At 33.4% G+C, this 23,916-nt stretch overlaps 1 protein-coding gene across 10 annotated transcripts in view; it reads left to right on the top strand.

The window, feature by feature from the left end:
• The window catches only part of VPS13B (vacuolar protein sorting 13 homolog B), a 798,280-nt gene that overhangs the window by 431,364 nt on the left and 343,000 nt on the right, over window positions 1–23,916 (top strand). For 3 of the 10 annotated variants that reach the window (XM_042972777.1, XM_042972778.1, XM_042972779.1), the window contains exons 25-29: window positions 3,819–4,022; window positions 13,216–13,387; window positions 13,886–14,000; window positions 16,585–16,726; window positions 19,808–20,216. In XM_042972777.1, the coding sequence (XP_042828711.1) occupies window positions 3,819–4,022; window positions 13,216–13,387; window positions 13,886–14,000; window positions 16,585–16,726; window positions 19,808–20,216 (1,042 nt within the window). Of the gene's footprint in view, window positions 1–3,818; window positions 4,023–13,215; window positions 13,420–13,885; window positions 14,001–15,960; window positions 16,028–16,584; window positions 16,727–19,807; window positions 20,217–23,916 lie in introns of those variants that run through there. The other 7 variants (XM_042972776.1, XM_007073303.3, XM_042972780.1 and 4 more) reach the window with 6 other exon arrangements.

Here is a 23,916-nt window from a genome sequence, read left to right on the forward strand (position 1 = left end):
CCATGACCTGAGCTGAAGTCAAACACTCAACCAACTGAGCCGCTCAGGCACCCCACTGTATTTGAAAATATAGTGTGCAACTCTGTATGTAGGGCAGACCCAGGATAAATTCATTGTCATATTAGGCATTATTGTGGGTCTCTGTATCAACTATGGTGAACTAAACTACTATGTCAGTTCCTAGAACTCATTGCCATTCAAGGGCCTTCGACACTATAAGTATTTAACACAGTTGAATAATGAGAGTTTTTGTTCCTAGGGATGATTTTCATTAACCCTTGCGCCTTTATCTTAACTGTTTTACCAAAGTTACCCAATTCTCTTTAATGTGTTTAGTTACTGTTCTCTTTAACCTTAAAAATTATGTTTATTCTAAAATTAAAGGAGCCTGTAGAATTCTCTTTTTAATATAATAGAGTTTCAGTTTTCCCTTAGCCAATAAATTGATATATTTCATCTTTCTATAAGGCATTTCCGGGAACATAAAACCATCTTTGCCATTTTGGGTTTTAGGTATGTGAAACTAGAGGAAGAATAGGTTTTATGCTCCTTTTTTATCCTGTTTATTCATAGTTTTTATTGCTAAGTTATGTTCAGTTTTCAGTAAGGAAGTAGAATTTGGCATTACTGTCTAAGAGCACACCATTGAGTTTAGACAAAACTAGATTTGTATTTTTTGACCACTCATTTTTAATTTTTCTGAGTCCCCCGATTTTTATTTTTATCTTTATGCAAAATTAGACTGGGTAAGGATTATGCTTTATATGCAAAGGCTTTTTTTTTGTTTGCTTGTTTTTAAGTTTTTGACAAAAGTCTTTTCTCTTTTTTGAAATTGAGTTTTAATGATTAGTGATAACCTGCATACCAAATGAGCTAGCCCTTTAAAATATATATTCACTTAGAGCTCTTTGGTGTTCAACATGGAGTAGTAATCACTTGTTGAAATTCCATTCTCTTGCTTGATTTCCATTGAAATTGTATACCCATGGTTTTCTTCTACCTACCTTTATGATTACTCTTCTCTCTCCTAATACCTTGCAAAACAAGTCCTTCTTCGCTAACTGGATAGAGCCTTTCGATGCCCCTACATCATCTCCTGCACTTGGCTATTGCTCTTACTATTCTTAAGACTGCAGTGGCTTTTTGCATCCACTTAAATCATGTCTCTTCTTTAGAAATGTATCGGCTTGAGGCTTCTCTCAGCCTCTCCAATCCAAGTAAATCTCCTATGTGATTGGTTATAGAGTAAATGAGAAAATAGATGTGAAATTAAGTTTTAAACAGTGAAACATTACATTTTTGGTATTCATTAGGGATTCGATACACAAGATATTATTGATATTCAGTCATCTTCATACATAGTGTATATAAAGCTGCCTCACATGGTGCTCATCTTTAAGAAAGTTTTAAAGTTTTATTGGGATATACTTACATCCAATGAACTGCACATGTTTAAATTAATGCTAGGATATTTGACATATGTACACCCATGAAACCATTCTCAGAATCAAGATAATGCATACATCCATCATCCTCAAAAGTTTCTTTATGCCACTTCATAATCCTCCATTTTACTTCTTACCCCATCCCAGGCAGCCAGTAATTCTGTCATTATGGATACTTGTAATTTGCTAAGATTTTGTATAAATAGAATCATACAGTTGTATTCTGTGTTTCTGTCTCTCCTTTTTTTTTTTTTTTTTTTTTTTAAACCTAGCTTCTTTCATTCAGCATAATTATTTTCAGGTTAGGTCATGTTTTTCATGAATCCATAGTTGATTTCTTTTTATTGATAGATATTCTGTTGCATGCATATACTACATATTATTTGTCCCCTTCCTGGTGAAGATTTGAGATTTTTTTCCAGTTGTGGATTATTACAGAAAAACTGCTATGAACGTTTGTGTTCTGTCTTTGTGTGGATATAGACTTTCATTTTTCTTGGGGAAACAAGAGTGCAATGGCTGGATCCTATGGTAGATGTATGTCTTTTTCAGAAACCACCAAACTATTCTACATTTTGCATTCTGATCAGCAGTAAATGAGAGTTTCATCTTTGCCAATATTGTTATGGTTAGGCTTTTTGATTTTAGACATTTTAATAGGGGGGTAGTGATAGCTTTCATTGGCAGTTTTCAGTACAGCTTGAAGGATAAGAATTGAATATTTATCTTCATATTTTTTTATTTTTTTAAAACCTTTGAATTTGGCAAGTCTGAATTCTGTGATAGTAACTTTCTCCTTTGAAAATAAAAATATGTTTATAGTTTATGTCTGTGTTTGCTTGGCACATTAATTATGCACATACTTAGTGCCATTCATACATAATTATTGAAGGGTAACAGTTAAAGGAAATAAGAAATAGTGACAATAAAAGCATCAGTTCTCTTAAATAAATTAACTTTATGCCCTTAGAAGTATCTAGAAGTTGTTTTCTTTGGTGTATGCTTTCCTTATTTGTCAGTTTTAATTGTTTAAGAAGAAGTAAATCTTTTTTCAAAATACGGTTTGCAATAAAATTGTTTCTTTTTAGGGAGAACTCATTCTTGATTATGAAAGACAAAAGAATTTGAACTAAAATTTTTCTAAGAGGTGTTTTGTAAGATCTCTAGCCATTAGATGTTTTTTTTTAAGCAAAAAGAGCTATAACCTGAGATTTGAGACTTCATCACACAAAAAGCAGGAGAAAACTGTAACCTAAGTACTGTTTTATATCAAATAAGGGTTGACAACAGTGTTTTTATGCATCTGTTCTGCCCACATAAGAAGCCAGCTTTATCATCTGGATGTGTCCTGGGGCTGAAACTTCTTATAAATATGAGAATTTTACCCTTTTTTTTTTTTAATGGCAAGCAGAATATGGTATCCAGCTGTGGATTTGCTTATATATTTTGTTTGCATTTTTTTCCTTGGACTTGTTTTATACAGTGTATGGCAATATGTTGTCATACAAATTCCGTGATTAATGCTTATTTATGAAATCTTGTGTAAATATCTTAGAACTTAGTCAAACAATGTGCAAGTTAAACAATTTTTTTCCTCTGAATATTGGAATGACAAATCTAAGGGGAATGGTAGGTTGAATAGTTTATGTTCTTTATCTATAGCAAAGTCTTATATGTAACATTTTCCTTTTACCATTCTATGTTATGTCATTCTTTTCCACTTTATTTTACTGGGTGAGAAATCCTGTTTCAGATTTATTCCTCAGAAAAGTAGGGAGAATTTAAATGTGGAAAACATTTAGAAATAAGAATGGTAATTATTTCATGTGTAATTAAATAATCATATTTACTAGTATACATTTGACATCTAATTCTGATACCTCTGTTTGAGAGGCATTTCTTTGTGTTCTATTAGTTGTGTATTAAAAGCAATCCACTCTTTCATAATAAGCTGTTTAACATTATTGCTGTATTAACACTGTTTTTCCAAAAAAATTAAATTGCTCATAAAATATCAAAGTTTGAATATGTGGCAAACATCAAGTATGAGTAAATTCATTATATCTGCTTCAAATTCAAATCACGATAAAATACTTAAAATTGTAAACTTTCTGTATGAATTGTTCTTTGTATATCTCATCTGAATCATAGTATCATAAAATATTCATGATCATATGTTATTATAATATATATATTAGATAATTATCATAGATTACAGATCATGAGATAATATCATGATTGGTGATATACTGATAGATTTTTATTTCATATATTCTTATTTCCCTGGACTTGTTTTAATTTTTTCACATGTAGTAACTTAGTCAATTGTGACTGGAAGTTGAATGACTCGTTTTCCCTTTTTCTTCTGCTCAGGTGCAGCTTTTCTATGAACTGACTGAGATCATGAGTAAGGTCTGGAATAAGATTCAGAGGAGAGGTAATCTCAGTCCTTCATCAGCCTATGCAGAAACCGTGGCGGGGCCTGTCCCTGGTTCTCCAGTGAGAAGCAGTGTAGGCACTGCTCCTCCAGATACCAGCACATGCAGCCCATCTGCTGATGTTGGAACTACTACTGAGGTAAGTGTTCCTGAAAGGTTCTGCTGCCAGTGAAGGGTGATATATACCACAGAGTTCTATATCAGGGCTGAGAATGAAGATGACCTCATTTCTGTGGAAGCTGGCAGGTTCAGAAGCCTCATGGGGAGCTGTGGTAGCAGTGGCTATTTATTAATGTTCCTTTTAGGTCCAAGTATTTTAATTGCTTTCAGTAGGTAGTGGGGTAGTTCAGGACATTCGGGTTCTATGAAATGGAAAAAACTGAGACACAGTAAAGGTATGTTTCCTCAGAAGTATGGAAACTTAAAAGCTGAGTGAAAAAGAGGCTTATGCTTCCCTTTCCCCTACCCTCTCTGCCCCTGCCCTTTTTGTGAACCAGGGTATTATTGTTATCTTTACGTTAGTGGTTTTTAATCCTGTCAAACCCAAAATCCTCACCTTCTCTCTTCCAGTCATAAAAGTCTTTCTTTTCATTTTTAACACCCTAACCTCACCCAACATGCCAGTGCCTGTTTTATAACAAATATTTTATAATGCCCCTTTACTATCCTGAATGAAAAAAAAAAAACAATGTAATGCACATATACATAATGTTTCAAAAATATCTAATAGCTCAAAATATAAAGGATTAAAGGAATATAATTCAAAGTATAATAATATATATTTCAATATATGTGTAAGTGCTCAGGCATGACTATGTTAGAAGAAGACATGATGAAGTACACAGTACATACAATTACTGTGAATTTGACTGATAACAAATAGACTTGTTCCCATCTGTATCCAGTACCACGAGTGGTACTGTTGTGGCATCATTTATTGGTGGCATCATTTTCTGAAATATCAGCAAACTTGGTAGAGTTTTGAATAAAGCAAAATTTATGCTTCCTTTCTTTTCAGTATTTACATTTCTGGAACTCTTAGTGTATAATTATAATAAAATGGTGCAGAAATGCCAAAAAAATAATGTTTAGATCTAAAGCTGAATTCAGTTTTATTTCCAAATATATTTCCAAGATTTTCACCTGTGTAAATTTCTATGAGATCATTTTGCTTTTCAGGACTGCCTTATTCATGCTAGAAGCTCTTAATTCCCCCTAATCCTAACTCTTAAATGCCGGTAGTGACACCCAATCATTGAGTCAACCAGAAATATCCTAATACATTTCCCAAACACAGGGGTGAACTTGCACCACTGAGAACTACTATAATAGATAGAGGTAGAAGTTATGTTATTGTTTTTGCATGAAGACATGTTCTATGGAAACAGCTTTGGCAAAGTACAGAATGGGAAGAAGCATCAGGTAAAGGGGATGTTATTATTTTTTTTAAACACTAAAGGCAATCAAACTCAGTTAAATGGACCTTTTTTTTTTTTTTTTTAATTTGCTTTGAGGCTTTAACACATTAGAGTAGATCTGTTTGACAACTGCACAAGCAACTTCTCTATCCCCGTTCATTCTACATTCTGAGAAACCAGTGACCCAAGTGATGGGTTTTACCCCACACTCCAAATGAGGAATAAGTCCAGTCTAGAAATGTGCAGTTATGAGGTCGATGGGGCATATCCCTTCTAGGGTAAAAACTTGCTTTCATGGAGTTCCTACAGTTAGAATACAAAAGCTCCTGCAGTTTAAAAACAACAACCACTCTATTGAATGTAATAGTTTTCAAACTTATTTAACCGAAGACTCTTTTCCACATATTATCATTGCACAGAATACACTTTGTGAAATACTTTAGAAGAGTAATCAAAGCTTGGGGTGACAAGTTGCTAACAAGGATAGTATAAGTGAAATTAATAAATGAAGTTAAGTCATAGAGACATTCCACTGGCAGAAAGGAGAGTGTTCCATTAAACAATTGACTGCTAAGTACTTTATTTACTGGGATGTCCAGATAAACATGACTACCTATTTTGGGAAGTGGGCTTTTAGAAAGAGACATTTAAAAAAACATTGAAAGACTGGAAAAGACAAGGCTTTCATGGAGTGGTCGCACCTGTTGGTCATAGATCTAGCGACTGCCATTCATACAAAGTACAGTATAAATGGTGCTCTCTATTGTGCACTGTCCAACCTACACAAAAGGACATGGTAGCCCTAATATGAGATGTAATAGAGATGAACATGCCCTGTAATTATAGAAGTATGATTAACAAATTTATTCTCTAGTATCTTTGGGTGTTTTGCAGAGGAAGTAACGTTTGAGAAGAATCTTGAAAATAAATATAACATTAGTAGCAGTTTTGTTTTATTAGGTGTATTATAATAGAAAAAGCCAGAAGAATGCTGTCCTCATGAGCCAAAATGGGGAAATTAATAAAGGGAGAGATTAACAAGGGAGAGATTTTCTCAGTCACATAAAAAGAAATTCATTCTAGGGTGTCTGGGTGGCTCAGTCAGTTAAGTTTCAGCTCTTGATCTCAGCTCAGGTCTTGATTGCAGGGTCGTGAGTTTAAGCTCCACACTGGGCATGGAGCCTACTTAACAAAAAAAATTAAAAAAATAAATTCTGATTTCTATAACAAGATCCTTACATTCCTGCAATTCATTTAAATTTAAAATATTGAGGATTCTTTCTGATTGAGTTGTAAACATAAGCAATGAAAATGTTCATTAGTGAGCTTATTAGTTTTGCGTTAGCCATGGATTTAATCTGACCTATGTGAAAAAGATCTGAAAATGAAAGAATCATAATGCAAAAGACATATTCATTGGAGGAAGACCATGTAAAGCAGCTTACAAAAGGTAATACAGACTTATGAAGGAAAAAGTGGCAAATATTTTCAGAATGTACCATCTTCTCTTGTTTACATACTGTGGTCAAGAAAAGAGGTGAGTAGTCCAATATGGATTTGAAACCTACAGTTATTTGGGATACTTGTTCCCTGAGAAATATCTTAAAATAATTTAGCTACTTTATTTGCCATAAATGGCAGGAAGATTTTTGTGAATACTGTTAGGGCTTTGATCTAACTTTGCAAATTAGAAGGTGTCTATGTATTTGAATATTTAATGTTTAATTTCTCCTCTCAAGAAAATAGTTATGTGGGGATCAAGGTTAACTATGTATCCATATGAGTTTAAATTTACCCCTTTGAGAATTAGCCAGTAAATGATGACATCTGAAAATACAATCATTGTTTTCTCCTGTGTGTATGAATGCTCCATCTATGACTCAGTCTGTGGTTTAATTCATCCAGAATTCAAACTTTGTGCCCAAGTTTTCATTTCTCATTTCTCTTTGTTTATTGTGCTGCTAGAACTGTGTATAAATGATCTTTGTAATTTTCATTCCTTTACTTTTGAGTTCTAGCATATTAGATATGTTACTGTGATCCTTTGGATTCCATTTTTAACTTATTTTTATTAATTTTGAAGAATTTGGCTGTATATTTGAATATGTTACTTACTCAGTGGGAAATACTGGATGTGAAATAACTCTCCACTACCATCCATCCCCTCTTACCTTTATTATTAGTGGATAACCCTAATTTAAGCAACCCGTACAATGCTTAGTGTGCAGATTGGGTTTTAAACACATTGTTCTTGAATATGTGGATGTTAAATGATTTGGGAATATCAACTCATTATGATTGAAATAAATCTGATTTATTATACTCTACAGCATGTATATATTAAGTCTCTTCAAATATATTACGATGTGAATTCATAAAACTGTATGAGTTTATTTTTTAAAAAGTTTTGATCTTTTGTTTTAAACATAATTATTTTATATTTTTTATCAGATTTGTCCAAATTTTTTGAGAGTCTAATCCTGTTGTTAACTCTTGCTCTTAGTAGATTGTTTCCTTATGTGTTATGTAACCTTATATTAAGAGTTTTTCATTAGCCTATGAGACTTTTACATAGTGGTTGAGGCCCTATTCCCACAGAGGTTTTGTGTGTTTATATCTTTGATGGACTACAGGGGTTGTTTCTAGCCTGAAACCCCTTTACTTTTAATTTCATATCTAGAAGTTTTTTGAAAACATTTGGCAGTATAAAATCAAGCCCTCAAACCTATATATACCTCAGAATTGTGTTTAAGAGTCTCTAGGATACCTTGTTTATCTATGCTAAGATACATAAGTCTTTCCTTTTTGGGGTTTATTCTCTTGTGTTTTCACATTTTTTTAATTGGATACTTAATAATATTCATCTTTAAAAAATTAAACATTTAAAACAGAGTCTTTTTATCCTAAGAGGAATTTATAATATGGCATGGATATGTGCATACACATAATATGTAGGTGGACTGTGAAATTTAGCTCATAATGGATTCTGCTTCCTAGAGACAATTCTGTACCACATAGAAGGAGGAGCAAAACTTTTGTTATATAAGAAAAAAATATAAAATGCTGAGTGTATGTGAGAATACTGATTTACAACTCAACCAAAAGTAAAAATTAACACATTAACCTCTAATGTTGTAAGTTTTGCTTCATGGCAAAATTTGACTTACATTCTTATCCTTCATTGATTCAGTGATTAAAATTGCTTCTAGTTTAAAAAATACGTGGGGTGTGTGTGTGTGTGTGCGCGCGCGCTTAACATCCATCACCATACATAGTTACAAGTTATGTTTTCTTGTGATGAGAACATTTAAAACCTACTCTCTTACCAACTTTCAAACACACAATACAGCATTATTACCTATATAGTCATCATGCTGTGCATTACATCCCCAGGACTTATTTATTTTATACCTAGAAGTTTTTGTCTTTTAACCCTGGGCACCTATTTTGACCCATATTCACTTTAAATTTAACTGAAAATAAGTGCATTATAAATAATTACTGGAGATTGAGGAATGAACCACCTCATGCCAGTTTTTTAAGTTTTTATTTAAATTCCAGTTAGTTACCATACAGTGTAATATTAGTTTCAGGTGTACAATGTAGTGATTCAACACTTGGATACAACACCCAGTGCTCATCACAGCAAGTTCACTCCTAATCCCCTTCACCTATTTCACCCATCCTCCCACCCACCTTCCCTCTGGTAACCATCAGTTTGTTCTCTATAGGTAAGAGTCTGTTTCTTGGTTTGCCTTTCTATTTTCCCCCCTTTGTTTGATTTGTTTCCTCACTTCCACATATGAGTGAAATCAAATGGTATTTGTTTCTCTCTGACTGACTTTGCTTAGTATTATACTGTCTAGTTCCATCCATGTTGTTGCAAATGGCGAGATTTAATTCTTTTTATGGCTGAGTAATTTTCCATTGTGTGTGTGTATACACATATACATATATATGTATAATATATACACACCACATCTTTTTATCTATTCATCTACCAATGGACACTTGGGCTCTTTCCATATCTTGACAATTGTAGATCATGCTGCCATAAACATCAGTGTGCATGTATCCCGTTGAATTAGCATTTTTGTATCCTTTGGGTAAATAGTAGTTACCCAATTGCTGGATCATAGGGTTGTTCTGTTTTCCAGAATGGCTGCACCAGTTTGCATTTCCACCCACAGTGCAAAAGGGTTCCCCTTTCTCCATATTCTTGCCAACACACCTGTTGTTTCTTGTGTTGCTGATTTCAGCAATTCTGATAGTTTTGAGGTGATATCTCCTTATAGTTTTGATTTGTGTTTCTCTGATGATGAGTGATGTTGAGCTTCTTTTCATGTGTCTGTTAGCCATCTGGATGTCTTCTTTGTAAAAATGTCTATTCATGTTGTCTTCTGCCCATTTTGTAATTGGATTATTCATTTTTTTTGGTGTTGAGTTTTATAAGTTCTTCATATACTTTGGATATGAACCCTTTATCAGATATGTCATTTGCAAATATCTTGTCCCATTCTATAAGTTGCCTTTTAGTTTTGTTGATTGTTTCCTTTGCTCTACAGAAGCTTTTTATTTTGATCAAGTCCCAATAGTTTATTTTTGGTTGTTTCCCTTGCCTCAGGGGACATATCTAATAAGGAGTTGCTATGAGGTCACCTTATATTTGTTGTGCTTATTTATATAGATTATGTATCTAGGGAATGCTTTGAAATCACAGTTTTAAAATTTTCATTTCTAATTAATATTTGCATTCAAATAAGTTCATAAATTTTTAAAAATTGCTACTATATAAAGTACTGTTTTTCTCATTTACATCAAATACATTCATTATTTTGACTATGAAGAGTTCACTACAAATGAATCTGGTTTTAAAAAGTACATTCTTAACAATTATTTGTATTAAGTAGGAGTATTTGTTTATATGATCCTTGGGTGATTTATACTTTATGAGTAATTTTTTTAATGTTGACATGTTGGTAGGAAGTACCATACTTTTCAGTGAATATAGCTCTAGCTTCCTGAATATCCATCTGGATGGTGGTAGAAGGGGAAATAGGCGTAAGAGGCGTAAGTACGAAGCTTAAAAACAGTTCATCATTTTCCCCACCCTTGCATTGAAATAGCGAGAGCAAAGGTAGTGGAAACCACAGCAGGCCACTTGTCACTGTTGACTTAAGTACAAACCATGGTGGAAGTGTTTAGCCCTTTGGGAAGTTTTGTGATTGAACAAGAATGCTGGAGTTATTTTGATAAGGGAGTGGAGCAGTGTGGCCAAAACTATGATCATCCCTGAGCTCTAAAGCAGGCCAAGGATGAAGGGCTGCAGTGTTTGCTCTTCCAGATGAACAAAGATAAATTCAGCTAGGAAAATAAACTCAGTCTTTTGGTCAATATGCAACAGAATGGTGAAAGAATTGAACTGTGTATTTTAGAACTTGGCATAAAGAGGTGTGGGAAAATAGTTCAGCATCTTCAATTCTGGCTCTATTTTTGCTATATAGATTTGGAAATGGAGCAGAAAATTAATGCACAAACATATTTAACAATACCACACCAAATGTTGTAAATCCAAAATGAAAACTGAAACTGCATGAGGAGGGAGAGCAACTTTTTCAGAAGTGCTTAGTTATTAAATTTGAAGCCACCATGTTCTTAGCATTCCTATTGAATATACCTGACAATATTTAAAAATCTAGGTCTCATTGATTTGAGGTGCTGCTTTCTCCACAGTTTCCATTCTTGGGAGTATGATGTTCTTCTAACTGTTGAAGGAAAATTTAATTTATGAATGCTTCTGCTATAAGAATTTACCCATAAAGAAAGGCGTGTTGACTATATTATATTATCTTTTATTGAATTTGACTTTGTAAAATGCATCCTTTTCTGGGATTAGTTTGTGCTTTTCATTAGATGTTGTGTTACTTTAGACAGCAACCAAAACCCTGAATTTTTGTATCGCTTCTCAAATTGTAAGAATTTCAGCTGTAGCAGAATTAGGACTACTTATTTTGGAGAAGCATTTATATGAAAACATCACGAACAGGAAGTTGTTTGCCTTGTTTGGTGTAAATGTAACAAGGAATGGCTTCACTATCTTCAGATTTAAGTCTATAATTTTCTGTCACAGTAAATCACAGGACACTATTGCTTTGCTGTGTTTGGTCTCTAAGTATTCCAACAATAAGTACTTGTCTGTTCTTTTGTGAAAATCTTCCCCATTAAGTCTCCTTTGGGGTGTTCAAGGAAATTAAATTTTCTTCTGATTGAAAGAGATTGTAAAAATTATCATGAGGTCAAGGTAAAAACTTCATGTAGGTGCTGAATATACCTGAGTAGAATACATGCCTGTGCTAATGAGAGCAGAAATTTTTGGATTTACATAAGGTTTTACTCATCGTCCCTGTTGTTAGCTGTCAGACTAATGGCTTGACTAAGAGATGAGTGGCTTCTGTCCTGAGAAACTATCCATAGAAGGCAATATACTGACCATGTTGTGTTGTCTTCTATTAAATTTTAAAGGATGTTTTGTTCTGGCTGTTGACTACTGGTCATGACTCCTTGGCATAGGAAGTGAACATTTTGTTTGAGACATTCAAAGCAACAAAGAACTATTAGAAGTTGAGTATATATGGCAAAGGAAAAAGCACACTTTATGTGCTAAAGTTAGAAAGATGACAAAATGAGAAAGGCAAGAAGGTATAGATAGAATACCAAATTTTGTAAGACTGTGAGCATACAATTTGTAAGTAGTCGTTCCATTTGTTGGCGATAATTATACCTACTAATTATGAATTGTTTATTATATGTAATCACTTTATGTTCGTGTTCTTTTTTCTTCTTAACAACAATTCTAAAAGATAAATATCAAAATAACCATTTTGCAGAGGAGGAAACAAACATGAATAGGGTCTGAAGAAGTCCTTAACCTAGTGTATCATGCTGCTTTACCAGACTATGTTTAAGTACATATAACTAAAGTTTAAAAATATATACACGTCTTGTAAATAAGCATACTATAGTGTATTTGATCAGTTCTCAGAGAATGGGTTTGGGCTCCTGAGTATTTTTGAAAGTTTTAAATGGACTGCAAAGGTGGGATTTTAAGAGCCCAAATACTTGGTAGCTGATCCTTAAAATAACACAATACGTGAGAGTGATCACTATCCCTGACACCATCTCTTCCTGTCTTGAGGCTGAAGTTATCCAACTCCAAACCAGGATTTATAATTTTCTCCAGACCATGTAACAGCTGCTGAAAACATTTAACGAAAACAAGGACTACCAAACAAACCTTTTACAGAAAGTTTGTTAGTTCCAAATGTGGGAAATTACATATTCGTACTTCATTATGTATTTGTTGAATTAAATAATCTCATGGTCTTTACCTCGAGCCGTTTAGCCATATAAGTCATTGTAAAAATCTGTTGTCGGGGTGCCTAGCTGGCTGGCTGGCTCAGTTGGTAGAACATGATACTCTTAATCTTGGGGTTGTGCGTTTGAGCCCCATGTTGAGTGTAGAAATTACTTCAAAAAATTAAAAAAGAACTATTATCAAATCCAACTTTTTAATGTCTTCTTGTAATATGTGAGACATAATAAATGTTCTATTTCTTACTCCATGCTTATTATGGTAATCACTTTGCTATGGATATTGCAGATTCATACATAAGTGCTGTATAGCAGGGGTAGACAAACTGTATAAATGGCTCGATAGTAAATATTTTAGGTTTTGTGGCCCATAGTATCTCTATAGGAACTACTTAACTGCTAAAAAGTAGCCATAGGCAATAGGTAAATGAATGAATATGGCCATAATCTGGTAAAACTTTATTTCCAGAAGTCGAGCCTTCAAAATTTATCATTTTTTATAGTTATTTTTCTTTGTTACACACTTGTTTTTTCTCATTCCAGGGAGATTCTGTACAAGCAGGTGATGACTCACCATTTTCAGATTCTGTTACCTTGGAACAAACTACAAGTAACATTGGTGGATCCAGTGGCCGTGTTAGTCTGTGGATGCAGTGGGTTCTCCCCAAAATTACTATAAAGCTCTTTGCTCCAGATCCTGAAAATAAAGGCACAGGTACAGGGTTACTTTTCTTCTCTGCTAAAAAGGTAAAATATTAAACATATTTTTCAAAGAAATAGTAGAACCTAGTTTTATTTATCACTGTCATTTAAAGTAAACAAACATCATTAGGTCTAATTTAGTTGCTTTCTATTAGCAATACGTAAATTTTGTCTTTTTATATTAAAATTCATTCCAAAAGCCAAGTAATTTTTTCATTGGTTTCATTGATGTGTTATATCATTTTCACTAAAAGTATGCAAAGATTGTTAGATACAGTACCTCAAGCATCAATGGATTTCTTCTGTCTTGAAATAGGTGCTTTATCTTAATCGTGAGGCCTATATTGATGTTACTTTTCTTTATTATTGTAGAATCCTGTATGGTTAATGAACAGAAAGTCTCATTTCCTCTCTAGGAGTTAAGGATGTATACATGAACATTAAATGTAAAACACAAGGTTTTAATATTGATTGTGAGGCCAATGCTGATTATGTTTGCTTCTTATTGCAGAGCTTTGTATGGTCAGTGAACTAGAAGATCTCAGTGCTTCCATAGATGTTCAGGATGTATATACCAAAGTGAAATGTAAAATAGAAAGTTTCAATATTGATCACTATAGAAGCAGGTAAATAATAATAAATATGGGAAAAGCTATGCTTTCTTTGAACACAGTCTTATATAAGCATTTTTATATTTTAATTTTGTTATTTTTTGAAGTGCTGTACTTATTCCCAAAGAGAGTTCTTAACAGATAAATTGATTAATTTTACTTCGTATTCATTCATATATGGAATATAACAAAGTTTTGTTTCATGCGATGGCAAATCTATTCATAAATACCCATATTGCCACATTAAATGAAATGAGCTGCTTTTACTAATCATCTCAAACAGTTTGTTATTTTGTATACTTGCAAAGATACTGGAGACATAGTGGATGGTTTTGTTTTTGCTGTATACTTGCTGTCCACTCTCCATATGAGTTAAATCACAGATTAAAATGGAGCGACATCTCATGGCCCTTTGTGCTTTGGAGACTTTTCTTAATCTCTCATTTGACTAATATACATGTGGTAGATATTCCTAGAACCAGATTTTTCTTGCCCTAATAACTTTCTATCAAAAGTATTATTGTGGGCAAATATAATTTATTTATAATAAATAATAGTAAAAAAATAAAGTTTTAAACAACTGTATTTTGGGTTTTTTTTAATGTTTATTTATTGTTGAGAGGAAAAGAGAGTGTGAGTGGTGGAGGGGCAGAAAGAGAGAGGGAGGCACAGAATCTGAAGCAGGCTGCAGGCTCTGAGCTGCCAGCACAGAGCGCCACACGGGGCTTGAACTCGTGAATCGCGAGATCATGACCTGAGCTGAAGTTGGATGCTTAACCGACTGCAACACCCAGGCGCCCCCAAAAAGTAAAGTTTTACATATCCTCACAAAGATACATAGCAATGTTGTCATTAATTTTTCCCAAATACAAAATAACTAGCACTTTTTGGAGTTTTTTGGGGTTTTTTTTTTTTTGCTATTCTGGAATACTATTCTGGAATTTGTATTTTTTAATTGAATTATAATAAAACACATTTTTTAAAATTATTTTTTAAACAGTATCATATTTTTAGTTTCATATTAATTTAGTATAGAAACAGCCTTAAAGTCTGTTTTTTGGATTCATAATTTTCATTCAGCAGTTATTTATTGAGTGCCTGCAGAAGCACATCTGTTTCTGTACTTTTACTGGTGCATCATATACCCTAAAAACAGAATCTTTTTTCTTTAACAGGTTTCTAATTCTGCATTAAAAACATTTGAATTTTTATTACTTATATTGCGTGTCACACATATCCTATTGCTTATGTCAATGACTATCAAATCTATCTAGCCAAAAAATTGTGTCATAATTACGAAGTTCAAAATATTTTGCTGGGTATATATTAAAACCTGTTGTAATAGTAGAATGTTATGAAGCATATATTTTCTTTTATACTTACCATGAATCATTAATTGATCTTTGATAATGTAATGTTTAGCTCTTTAGATCCTCCTGAATAGTATATCTCTATATGATAGATATAGATACATGTGATACATGATTATTTCAAGTGATACACGATTATTATGTTATAGCTGTAATAATTTTCTGATGATGTGAACATTATAATCTATGTTCTAGATCATCAATGACTTTACTGTTAAATTATGTAAGTTTTAAATATTTACCCATTGATTTATTCAAAATATTTGTTGTGTGTTATGTGCACTATGCTAAGCACTGAGGATGTAGTATTGTAAGAAAAATAAACATAAATCATGCTTTTAGGGGCCTTGTGGTCTCAGAGATAAGGTAGAAATAAATAACCAATCAATAAGTATACAGTTTTACCAATAAGACAAATGCTTCTATTATGCAAAACTACCCAGGATGTGGTGCTAAAATAAATTGTTCTTGATTGCATTGTCAGTTCCACGTTTCAGTTCAGTGTAGTGTTGTTTACATAGTAACTATTTGAAATAGTTATATATGCTCAGTTTTTAACTCAGAAAAATTGAAAAGAACAGATAAGGTGAACTTATGTTTTCCAGGCCAGGGGAAGGTTGGCAGTCAGGACATTTTGAAGGAGTATTTCTACAGTGCAAAGAAAAACCTGTGGTGAGACTCATTTAGTAATTATGATTTTTTGAAAATATATTATAAACTGTTTATCTTTGTTCATTCATGCAATAGGACTAATGGTTGCAAGAATTAGAGCTCAGATAAAATCTTTTTGACCTATTCTTCCAAAATTACATTACAAAATAAAACTACTCCTTTAAATGCTTGTGTTTTGTAACCATTTTCCTATTATAGCTTTTAAGTAAATTTTTCAAAAATCAAAGGTAGGATTGCTTTTATTAAAATGTTTTATCATTAATGTACTGTTATGTTGATGTTTTAGAAGTTTTTCCTATTCATAAGTGAGTTCATGTTGGATTGTCCTTTATCATAAACTAATAGTAGTAATTTGACACTAAAAGCAATTATTTTTCATTTACTTCCATTAACAATGCTTTTGCAGAAGATGGTCCAGACAGAGGCCATACCTAGCAGGGGCTCAAACCTGAGCCCATGCAAACTTGAGCAAAATTAAAACTATCCAGATTTTTTTGCTTATGGCTTTTATTGCTTTTTGTCTTTTCACCTTCTTTGCTCCTGTCCATCACCTCAAGCCTTGGGGAAGAGTGTTGGTCTTTGGGGCAATGTGGAGGTGTCTTCCTTTCCTGTACTGACAAGCTGAACAGACGCACCTTGTTGGTTCGACCCATCAGCAAGCAGGACCCTTTCAGTAATTGCTCTGGCTTCTTTCCTTCTGTAAGAAATCATTTTAAAATTATGCTACAGAACTCCCACTAACAGGAATCCAGAGAAGGAATTGAACTATCCATAGAGTCAACTCTTGATTTTTATCTTCCTCTGTGTCATCCACTTTGTAAATGAACTCTACTTTACTTTTAACTCATAGACTGATTTTCTACTACCATCTAATTTGTTTCTGAGTTACTTGCATATACTCTTTTTCACTCTGGTTTTGTAATTACAAACTAACTTTACCATCAGCATAAGAAAATAGAAGTGTAGGACATTAAGTGTAATGTTTTTTAAATTGTGCATGTATTGAATAATCAAGAGTTGACCAGACTGCTTTGTCTTTTCTTTTATGGCTTTTACTTAGATTGCTTTTTTCCCCTTTCTATTATGCCATTTCCTTCTCACAACTAATCCACATTACCGTATTTGGTGATCTTGAATCTGGACAGGGCTATATGCCTGTCATTGCTGGATATAGGATGAACACTAGACTGTCCACCAGTGGCTTTTAGAAGTTTAGAACCTTATTCTTTTCTAAGTGGTACAATATATCTGGATATGTCATTAAGCTAATTATTTTAAACGCCATTCTTAAAGTCAGTACAAATGCATATAATTTAAAAATATTAAGAACAGATTACCACAATGATAATAGCAATTCTCTTAAGAATTTTTTAAATCATTGCAAACATTAGATGTTTTCTTAGCATGTGTGAACTATTTCCCCTTTTTTGTAGCTCAAAAGGAATTTAAGACCTAGATCTTTAAAAAGGTGATAAAATTAGTCAAATATTTTAAACAGTTGTTTAATATTGTATTTGAATAGCAAATGCTAGTTTCTAATTGGATTCTGACATTTTTTCTGGAATTTTAGTCTGGAAAAAACGTCTCTACATGTGGCTTTTATATCAGTGGAAATTCTGTTCAGTTTTATTTTTATTTGAATGGTATTGGTGTCTCTGAGAAACATTCTTAATTTTTTTACGTACTTAATAATTTTAATGTATATTCATGAAAAAACCCAAACTTATTAATGCCCTTTAAAATTTTTCTGCATTTTTATAATACTTCTTTAATTATCAGTGTTTTCTAACTTTTCATTTTAAAGAGTATAAGATGCTGATTATTACCATATGAAAAGTAATATTTACATTATCTCACTCCAGCTAGTATTCATTTATTTTTTCATTTTGTTCCTTGTACATTAAGGGAGTTGAGGATGCAACGGTTCAACAAACTTTCTCTCATGGGGAGTTTACATTCAAGAGTACCTACGTTCAATATGTTTAAAATATATTTTCCAAATCAAAACATTCATACACTGAAGCACCTTTTATACTATTTCCAGGATTCAAGCATAGCCATTAAGGAGGATTTGAGTTAGGTTATTTAGATTAGTGGTTGATTGTAACCCTGCCCCCCAAGTCCAGTTTAAACATCTAAATACACTGTTGTTGCTGTTGGGCTATATCACAGCCATCGTTCTCCATCCAGTGTTTCCTGTTACCTAGCAAGATGGACATAAGACTGGTAGCACGTTTTCTTGCTTTACTGTATTTCCTTTTCCGTGTAGAAAGCAAAAGGAAAGGGAAATCAGAGAGGCAGCTAGAAAGTTGGGAACAGTAAAAACAAAACAAAAAAACACCTCTGAAGGCAGCAGGACAGTTACAGGAAATTTATTATTTTGCACATCCATTTAATTCCTACTTCCCAGGTTATTTTTAATGGTCAGAAAATGAGGTTAAAAAAGAACATAGACAAAGATAACTAACTTTTATCTTACCTTTGTTCATTGTAAAGTCCAGATTAAAAACAAAATCAACAGTGACAGCTGAAATGCCTACTATTTTCCCCTTGCTGTGTCACTAGGTGATAGGTAGCAATGTGAGAGGAAGAAAATGGAAGCAAAAGAGCTTCACTAGTGCTGGGATAACATAGGCCCGGGCACTTTGCTGCTTTGCCACTCTCACTTTTTTCCTGTTTGTTGTTCTTTCTCAGTGCATTTCCTCTCTCGACATCACGCATTGGACTATAATAACCTAAAAACTTTATCAGGCCCTGGGAAGAGAGGTTGGAAATGTGTATAACACCTTAACTTTAACTTTATGTTGAGTGATGTGTAAAATAGGATTTTATGTACATTAATTGGTTCAGGAAAACTTTAAGAGCTGTCCTTTAATGTTGAGAAATAGAAAGTATGCATTTTATTTCACTCTTCAAAGTATGCTGTTTTACTACAATTTGTTTATAGTGTGTAATTTGAATATAATTGGACATGTTTTGTCAGAAGTATTGATGATATAATGTTATAATTTTTACTGTCAGTCAAATGTCGTATGTGTATTTATGTAGCATTAAACTCAAGTAATAGGAGTTTGAATTGTGAGAGAGTTGATAGTTAGGTTTTGTAAACAGAATGATAGCCACTGAAAATAAGCAAGTTCTAAAAGACAGATGTTTTATTTTTGTGTTATGTTACTATCTCCAATAAACATGCATTAAATGATTGGTTTAGTTATCAAAGCATGGTATCAATGAAGCTCTTTTTATGGGCTTAGTCTCATATACATTAGCCAAATTATTAAAAGAAAAAACTCTGCTCTCATAAATGTTAATTAAGTCGAGGGAAGTCAATCATCTTTTCTATTCAGATTGTTTGTTGATTACAAATGGAAGAACATTACATGGTTATTTCAGTTTCATCTGCATAAACAACGTCTCTGTGATCCATATTGGTACTTTTAATGAAAAATTATCAAGAATGAAAAGGTAAAATCCGGAGATGTCTTGTTGCAAATTCTGAATATCACAGAGAATGTAGAAATCATAGACACAGATACAACAAAGTTTAATTGCCTCTCTCAAGATCTAGACTAGAACTCAGGATTTCTAATTTTCAGTTCAGCATTCCAAGTCTTAGATGGTTTTTCCCCATGTGTGGAATTGATCAGTAATGTGCTCATCAGAGGGTGTAGACATAGTAAAAGATTATAATATCAACTGAGATTATTTTCTGCTTTCACATAGTTTTTTTTTTCTTTTTTGTAATGAAGTTTGTATTGTGATTTCCTCTTTCTGGAACAGACAACAGCAAAACTCCTAGATGGCTCTCATCAGCAGCATGGATTTCTCTCTTTGACATATACAAAAGCTGTAACAAAAAATGTCCGCCACAAGTTAATATCAAGAAATGAGCGAAGAAGTTTTCATAAGTTATCTGAAGGTTTAACGGATGGTTCCCCTCATTTTCTTCATGAAATTCTTCTTTCAGCACAAGCTTTTGATATTGTCCTTTGCTTTCCTTTGCTTAATGCCATTGCAAGTATATTTCAAGCAAAATTACCAAGGACCCAAAAAGAGAAAAGAAAATCTCCTGGTCAGCCCATGAGGAGCCATACATTGACTTCACGCAGCTTACCTTTGATTTATATCAACACAAGCATAATCAGAATTTTTGTTCCAAAAACAGAAGAAATGCAGCCAAGTATTGAAGGTATGGCCTTCAGAGGTTTTTGTGGTCTGATTTTACATAACTTCCATTTAGGGAGTTTAGTTTTTTCTATTCTTTTTTAATATGGCTGGTGGTTGTAGTTTGTACTCTGGTGTGTTTTAGAAAGAGTAACTATGTTACAGTCATTCTACAACTAAACCTTTAGGAGATATGTCAGGATACTGGGTTTGTTTCTGACTCAATTACTAGAGTAAAAAGTAGATTTTTTTTTTTTCATCAGGACTTTTGCTAGTGAAGCTTATCGTACTGTCATTTGTTTTATTATCTCAAATTTTAGGTTCTATATACCTAAGGTAAGTAGAAATTATTAAAAAAAAAAAAACAGCCAACACCCAAGGTTCCTGTGGCTTCTTCCAGGCTTCTCAGTGCAAATTAACTTAGGTTTTAAAATGAAATGAATTTGGGGCACCTGGCTGGCTCAGTTGGTAGAGTATCTGACTCTTGATCTCAGGGTTGTAAGTTCAAACCCATGTTGGGCATGGAGCCTACTAAAAAAATAAATAAATAAAATGTAATGAAATGAATTTAGAATCCCACTGCCTCCAACCGTGAGAGTAACTTTTAAATTTTTGCTTCCCCCATGCTAGAAAACAGTGAAGAACTTTAAGGATATTGAGTGAAGTTCTAGTATAGTGGTTCACATAGTATGAACTTGGAAGTTACAGAGACCTGAGTTCAAATCCCAGATTTACTAGTTCAGAACTGTGAAATTTAAAGCAAGTTAAGTCTAAGTTCCTACGTATAAATGGTAATAGTAGTGCTTGACTTGATGATAGACCTTACTGACAGCTTACTTTTCAATGATGACTACGTGGAGACTACATGAATAGTGCTAGCTGCATAGTTAGCTTTCAGTAAATGGCAACTGAATCAGCAGATGTGCCCATTCTTTTAAAGTAGAGTATCTGGAAGTCCCCCATTTCACTACTGCTTATATACCTCTTTGGCCAAAACATAGTCATATGGCTACACCCCACTGTGAGTGAGGCTGAGAACAGTATTTCCCTAGGTGGTAGGGTGCCCAGCTCATAAATTAAGGCCATGTGAATTAGAAAAAGAGAGAATGGTAGTTGAGGGATAAGTACTAGCCTCTGCCACATGAAAACAGTAAAGCTTTTTTTTCCCTTTTAGTTATTATGTGGAGGAGGAAGAGCTTGAATGGTCAGTGATAGCAAATAAAAAAAAGAAAAGCATCTAGTTCATTCTGTTTCTTCTTGGAGCCTAGTCTGTCTCTTGTTCTGTCTCCCAAAGGCAAGTCTTAATTGGGGAAAGTTATTCTGCCTAACATTATAAATAAAGTTTTATTCAAGGTAATGGTCCTTTTTAAAAAAGTTCCCTAAGTAAAAAATAAATTTGTAGAGCTTTATAGTTCTTAATTACCAACATGTATAGAGATAAATTCAGTGTATTATACTTAGTGGATATTTTTAAATGTTTATTTGTTTGTTTTTAAGAGAGAGGGAGAGCAGGGAAGGGAAAGAGAGAGAGGGAGAGAGAATCCCAAGCAGGCTCTGCACTGTCATCACAGAGCCTGATGTGGGGCTCGAACCCACAAACTGTGAGATCATGACCTGAGCCAAAAGTAACTGACTGAGCCACCGAGTTGCCCCTGTACTTCATGGGTTTTTAGTATTAACCAGTTCCTATTTTCTTTCTGATTTTTAGTAGAACTGTCATAAAATTGATTATTTTGAGATAAAAAAAATTAGTATTGTCTGTATATGCTGTATTCTGACAGTATTATACAGTTGTTTTCATCTGTTCAGAGACTTTGTAGAAACACATGAATGGTAAAGAATAAAGTTAGTCTTCGTTGAGCAATTACAAGTGATCTGAGAGGCAACTACTAACCAGGATAGAGGCTGCATGCTCATTGTAGACACGCTGACCTTTGTGCTTTTTCCTTGTTATTATCCTTTATTATGTGAGTATCTAATGAATGTTTAACTAACACGATTTATATTAAAATTACTTAGGCAAAAAAAGAAACCTATATTTTTAAACAGTATAGCTCTCTGAGACCCATTTTGTGTCATAATAACACTTTTTCATAACCATACAGAAAGAGGGATAGACATAAAAGGTCATGGAGATTTCAGACCATCTTTTTGATTTTTCAACTGCAAATAGGGGGAAAACACTATGGAAACAGAAGTAGTTTGGCTTTCTTTATTTGAGAAAACTTAGGATTATTTTGATAAGAGTTTGAAGTAGTCCATTGTATTTTAAAACTATCATTATATTGGGGCACCTGGCTGGCTCAGTTGGTTAAGCATCTGATTCTTGATTTTGGCTGGTCATGATCTCACTGGTTCATGAGATTCAGCCCCGTGTAGGGCTCTGATCTGACAGCATAGAGCTTACTTGGGATTCTTTCTCTTCCTCTCTCTCTGCCCCTCCCCCACTTGTTCTTTTTCTCTCAAAATAAATAAATATTTTAAAATATCATTATATTACAGTATCTATAAGTTTTTCCATTAAAATAAAATTGCAGAAAATTTGTATCCAGATGAAAATAAGAATAAAGTTTTATGATATCTATATTATTAACAAATTGTAAATTTTTTTTAGCAATTAAGGGTTTTCTTTTCTACAGATACCTCTCTGGGTAGTATAAAAACATTTATTTTCCTAACCAGAATGAGTTTCTGTAATTTCATTTAAAATAATTTATGTTAGTAAGCTTTTGTGATTTCCTGAAAATTCTTTTTCTTTTTTTTTAATGTTTATTTTTGAGAGGGAGACAGAGAAAACAGTCAGGGGAGGGGCAAAGAGAGAGGGAGACAGAGGATCCTTCTGCGGGATCTCTCAGCAGGAAGTAAGCTCCTTCCTGTCAGCTCAGAGCAATGGGGGCTGGAACCAAAAACCATGAGAACATGACCTGAGCCAATGTCGGAGGCTTAAATGACTCAGCCACCCAGGCACCCCAGATTTACTGAAAATTCTTTGTAGTGTGTATTTTGTGTTTTCATTCCATAATTTTCTTATTATTTTCATTTGAGTGTAAACAAGTGGTAAGGCCCAAAACTTCATGGAAACCTAAGGGAAAAAAAGTGTTATTAGAGATGAGAGGGTAGTATGAGGTGGAGAGAAATACAGGAGTGCTGTATGAAAAAATTGGGATAGGTCGTGCAGACAAATCAGGAAGCAAAGCAACCTATCTGTGATGAGTTTTTACTGCTACAGAAGTGTTCAGGAATTACAAATCGTCCTCAAATTATGTGATGTAATTGGCCTCTAAATAGTAATTGCCTGCTAACTAATCCTAGATTGAATCCTTCTTCCTCTAATATCCCTAATGCTATTTTAAGGTTTCCCACCTTAAATTTCACATCCTAAAACATCAATATTGATCACAAATACAAATAAAAAGAAAAGAAACCAAATGTATATGCTTCATCTCCCATTTAAGTTTTGAAATTGGGCCTAGAATGTAGAGCAGTAGCAATATGTTGCTTTTTCAGGATGAGCCAGCCTAGCTTAGACTTTTTAAATAGGTGTTCAATAGTATTTTATACTGATAAATCTTCCAGAATCAGACATAGCTTTCCTCTATGTGCACATTTGATCTGCATCCAACATTTGCTTATTCATCATAAAATATTTTACCTGTTTGATGTACTGAATGATTTGGGATGTCTTTGGTACTTGTTAATAGGAGGGACATTTTCATAGTGACTTA

Source organism: Panthera tigris, chromosome F2, assembly GCF_018350195.1.
Source record: "Panthera tigris isolate Pti1 chromosome F2, P.tigris_Pti1_mat1.1, whole genome shotgun sequence".
NCBI lineage: Eukaryota > Metazoa > Chordata > Mammalia > Carnivora > Felidae > Panthera > Panthera tigris.